At 33.1% G+C, this 5,505-nt stretch overlaps 1 protein-coding gene across 1 annotated transcript; it reads left to right on the top strand.

Moving 5' to 3' along the window:
* The first annotated feature begins 1,380 nt into the window (after positions 1 to 1,380).
* Positions 1,381 to 5,179, top strand: LOC132742830 (uncharacterized). The gene is made up of 2 exons (XM_060731327.1): positions 1,381 to 2,416; positions 4,261 to 5,179. Exons 1-2 carry the CDS (start codon positions 1,588 to 1,590, stop codon positions 4,674 to 4,676), a joined length of 1,245 nt encoding a protein of 414 aa, XP_060587310.1. The 5' UTR covers positions 1,381 to 1,587; the 3' UTR covers positions 4,677 to 5,179.
* The last annotated feature ends 326 nt before the right edge of the window (positions 5,180 to 5,505 follow it).

Below are 5,505 nucleotides of genomic sequence, written 5' to 3' on the forward strand. Positions count from 1 at the left end.
CTTTACAAGAAACAAATGATCCGCATTTTAAAACATAAGTAAACAAAACAGAGACACAGCAAATATTGGATACACGATAAGCATAGAATCATTTTGTTAATTATATCAATTAGAAACATCTATAAATTATGCAATTTCCATTGTTTTTTTTTACTTGATTTTGTTGCCATAAATATAAAAAGTCGGTAAAGCATCTTCAAAAGTCTTAGAAGATTCTAATGGGCAAATAAAATAAATTAACTGGTTGACAGCAATTTTCTATCATAATCTTTTCGTTGACCCGTAACCAGGTTACCTAGATAGTATTATTTTCAGACATCTAGAAATATTTATTTGAAATTTGTTTTGAATGACATTAGGACTTTTTTATTTCATATAGAAATATGGAACAGGGTTGATATCATCGATGACAATAAATTGATTGATAAGAGTTTATGTGATATAAGTGTAAATTATCAATAATAACAATAATTATCTTTTTGGTATATAAATAATATTGTTTGTTTCGTAGCATTGAAATATTAATTATGTGTGTTTGAACAGTATGTGTGATCACAAGCATATTTATTAAGTATTTATGGTTGAACTAACACTAACGCATTTAAATTTCTTGCCATACATCAAAGGAAATCATTCTTGAAATTCATAAAATATTAAGATAATTGAAAGAACCTTTTTGATTCAGCAAAAATTGAAGGGAATGTTACCTTTGTTCTGTATGCTGTATTGATTATCATTGTAAGATATGCATCATATACTATAGGTCAATAGTATATCAGTTTCTTCAATTGTAATACTATGTTTCTCTAAAAAATTATATTTACCACTATGTACCAAAACTTTGTCCATTTGTGATTTTGCTACTACTAAGGGTCGTGACAAGAACTTTTAAAATAACATTCTTTTTGTTATAACATCCATCCATCCATCCTTGAGGTGATATTTTCTTGTATGACATCAGGGCATTCGGGTGCTGAAATAACATGCAGACGTGTAAATAATAAAGTCTAAATTAAATGATTATCACACGTACATACTCATATAAGAGTTGCTATAGAAACAAAAGATCGTCGATTTTTTAAAATAAGTATAAAATATAAGTTTATTATAATCGGCAATATATTATCCCAACATATAATAAAAATCAAGACTATACATTCAAATTAAGGACGGCATGAAAGAGGACAAGAAACTAATAATAAAATAACAGCCGATTTTCAGATCGCGAATTAAGTATTGAATATCCGTAAACATATTTAGACGTTTAAACAGTTAGCAATTTTAGTTCATTTGTTTTTTTAAACATAAGTATAAAGGTTTAACCGATAAACATTAGCTTTTTTTATTTTTCGTCATTATATTTACTTGGTGGGCGGGATTTAAAGCTCAACCATCTTTAAAACGGCACAAGACCACAGTATTTGCCATTGGTTGCCGATACGGAATCGTTACGAGAGAAATAGTGCATGTGTTTGATTGATGATATTGTTCTCTTAATTTAAATGAAAGACGTGGTAAAAAGGCGCATGATTTGAAAAGTTAAAATTATAAAAGAGATTTCCAGAAGTGATATTTTACTCTGTAGATATGAACATTATAGCCGTATTTGTCAGCATAGTAACAGTGTATGCTGTAGCAAAATCAGCAAGAGTGTTAAATTTTGTAATTAAACAATGCGATAAAACTGACACATTTCTACAATTTTTTGGCGGATCTTTACTCAAATGTACTGAAGAATGTGACCGGCGTTCTAGATGTACATATATTATGTTCATGCAGAGAATGAATCACTGTAGCTTGAAAGGTAATGTTAGTGGAATCAAAGGGAATGAATCAAATGTTATTGAACATCTATGTATGTTTCTCGAGAAGAAAGACTGGATACCGTCTGATCTAGGACCATGTAATGAGAATACATGTAATGTTACAGAGACTTGTGTATCGTCAAAAGACGACCCCAAACAGTTCTCATGTCTAAAGTCAACATGCCCGTCGCCACCTGTTGTTGTGAATGCTGCTTTAATGTCAGACATTAGCACAATAGGATCTACCAATAGATACAAGTGCAAAAACGGCTATAAGAGTTTTGGAACACCTTCGACAACGTGTACTAGTACCGCAACATGGAATGAAAGTGGAAACTTCTGGTGTGAGCCAAATTGTCGAACACCAGCTTCGTCTTATACAAATGCTGTTCTGTCTCGGGTAGAATACAGTGGACTGTTTTTGTTTGAAAGAAAAGTCGTTATTTTCACATGCAAGAAAGATTACCAGGCATTAGGACCGACTGCGACGAGCACATGCGGTAGAAATGGTGAATGGAATTATAAAAGGGTTCAATGCTGTGAAAACGGAACTTATAACAAACCTTGGATTGGCCGTTGTGTATTTTACACAGAGCCTCTACAATACTACGGTTAGTATAGAACACATGTTAAATATTTAATAAAATAGAGAAAAATAAAATATCTTAAAAACATCCAAAACGGCGTAATTGAAAATGCTGCAAGCTCGGTTTGATCGAGCCTGTTCATGGCCAACACTAAGCACTACTAAGTTCATGCTACTGTATACGCCTTAAGCAGAATTCAACATTAAAACATGGTAATGTTGATAAACCAACTATTTGAGGACTATATAGTTATTTTATTTGCTACTTACTTCGATAAAAAATATAAGCGGCTCGTGATTCATTACTATAGCACTGTAAATTTCGATTGGTAAAACTCCGAACAATTAGTAACGTCAACAAACATAGGAACATCTATTAATATTTATTAAAGAATGACATGAATAAAAATTAAAAGTTCTATAAACTATGTTTTACTGTGTTATTGCAAATATAAATTGTGTTGAATGCTATGAAATGTTTCTTAAAAATCATACAAATGAAGGTTCAAAATGAAATGAAGCTCATTTGTTACACACAGTTAGGGTACTTTATATTATAGGACCTTTATTCGGATTTAATTTCGGTTTTCAATTGCGATTTGAAATTTCTTCGGCGCTTAGGCATCACCAAACCCGATTTCTATGGCGATGTGATTTACAAACTTCGAAAGAACCATGACTACTGTCAGAATTTCGCTAGGTGGGGATTTATTTTACTTACACTGTCTCGTTTGACGGAACATGTCGGGGATACGAGTGAGGTTGGATGCACCATTAACCAGTTTAAACTCCCCGCTGGTGCTTATCCTGCGGGCGCCCCTCTTTGGTCCTCATATGTATGTCTTATTCGTGGATTCATGCTATTGTGATGAAAGGTGTGTGTCCCTTTCTGTTTAATTCTCGACGACTTAGTATCTACCCTTTCCCCCTATCTTTTTTTTAAAATTTTGATCCCCTTTCTTCGGCCTTCTAGTTCTAGTCCCTCACCTACATTCCTACTTTTGTAGGCCTATTAAAAATTGTCTTCTGTAATATCCTTGCTGTTTCTCTTGTTTCCTATTCTGTAGTATTTAAATTAACACCCCGTCCGCGCTTTGCCTTATGCCCTGACCTGTTTTTGTTTGGTGTCCTGCTGGGCTCCTTGCCGGTGGTCAAGTATAACTGGGTCATTTGGGAGATACGTTCAATGAATGTCAACCCGAGTTTTTTTTTTCAAGAATAATCATTTTATTGTTTAAATTGACACAAAAAAGAAAATTAAAAAGCGTTGCAATGCCTTTGACTCCTGATTGTACTAAGAATTGTACCAACTAGCGATTTTCAAATTAATTCCGGACATATTTCTCTATTATCCTTTGTTTGTGCAGAATTTTATACTTTTAGTGCTTCACTCGGTCTCTGTAATATTTTCAGATTTTATGATTTTAGGCCTCAGTAGAGCTCATTAAAATAATGCATGTAGTAATGATCACATGATTATCAAACATTGCGTCTGTAAAATTGACGGTAAACATTATATTCTTAGTCTGCTATGTATTTTACCAGAACAGAACTGAATAGAGTTTATTTCATAACTGGTACACACATAGGTACATCGTTATAACAAGCATTTTAAAATATAAGTTTAGGTCACATATTTTACAATATAGGAAAAACATACATAAAGAACAAAATCAATACAACACTGAGCAACAAAGAAAAGACCTATCGATATTGTCATTTCGACTTCGACAATTTCAGAGCTTTGTTAAATCGAAACAATATTTTAGGGTATACATTGTAATTTAGTAATAGTAAATGAAGCAAATTCGATTGTATCTTAAAACTTCATTAATGAAGAAACAATAACTGAATGTATTTTCATTTTAGGTCAGTTTGCCAAGACATGTTCAGCAAGAGGTTACGCAAGGACTAACTTTCATGCACTCCTCTCGAGGTATATGCTTATCAGCCATAGTATTGATAAAATATTGATGCCCGTAAAGAAATCAGACTTCGAAAGAACATATAATTTGACTGAATGTTTTAGAATGAATAAAAACATCACGGCTGGAAATTTCACTTTTGACGAGAAAATACAGTTTGCTAGAAGTAATAACATGACACAAGGTGCTTGTGAACCGGTCACGTGGTGGGCTCCGTCTGAGCCAAACGGTGATACGGGAGAAAACTGCCTTATGAGGAAAAACAGCGAAGGGGATTTTCCTCTCTACGACATACCATGCAGTAACTTGATAGATTTTAACATAAGAGCCGTGTGTCACTCGGATTTACCGATTATATAGGGCATTCAGAAATACTTTGATTAAAGGGGTATACAGTTCAACTGCATTGGAAGTGAGCATTCATCAATCGGTAACTAAGATCTTTTCCCAGGCAGACAATCCAGGGCGTGGACGGTAGCTCGTACTTTCCAGTGGCTTAATCAAACGGAGCCTACAACATTTTCATTTTTTTTTTTCTCAAGGGATTTCGTTTTTCTCTATTTTAAAAGAAATATCTACTTTGTATAGGACTATTTGAAGCAATTGTGCTATAGAATGAGGTTGGAAACTCAGCACCCCCATCAAATTAACAAGAAATTTCCCCATTGTAGCTATGAATGGAAATCCTGTTGATTACGAAAAAATATCAATTAGCTCAATATGTCTTATAAACTGGGCCTGTGAAAATTATAATATCAACCAGGTGTTCTTGTTCTTGAATTTAGATAGTGTCCTGGTTAAAATACCCTTAGTAAATGGGATTACTCTCACAACTTTTCTGTAAACATTTTCATACCATATTCTTTCGATTATTAAGCACATTTTCAATGCAAAACGCAATGGTAAAACAAAACCAATAACTAGAACAATAATTATGAAACGACAATAATAAAACATTTCAGGGAAACTTTTTCATTTAAACTATGCAAGTTTTATAAACAGTACAAAATATGACGGCGACGCTCTTTAAGGGATTGTTTTGTTTTTTCTTTTCAAATTTTGTTTTATTACAACGAATAAATAAAACCGCTTTACAATCTTTTTTCAACTTATGTGAAGAAATGCGCCTTGTGACAAATTAACAGTTTTCAGTTTTATTCTCTACAAGTTCGATAAATGACATCAGACC

The sequence above is a fragment of the Ruditapes philippinarum genome, unplaced genomic scaffold (genome assembly GCF_026571515.1).
Source record: "Ruditapes philippinarum isolate M1 unplaced genomic scaffold, ASM2657151v2 ctg6791_1_1_1_1, whole genome shotgun sequence".
In the NCBI taxonomy this organism is placed as follows: domain Eukaryota; kingdom Metazoa; phylum Mollusca; class Bivalvia; order Venerida; family Veneridae; genus Ruditapes; species Ruditapes philippinarum.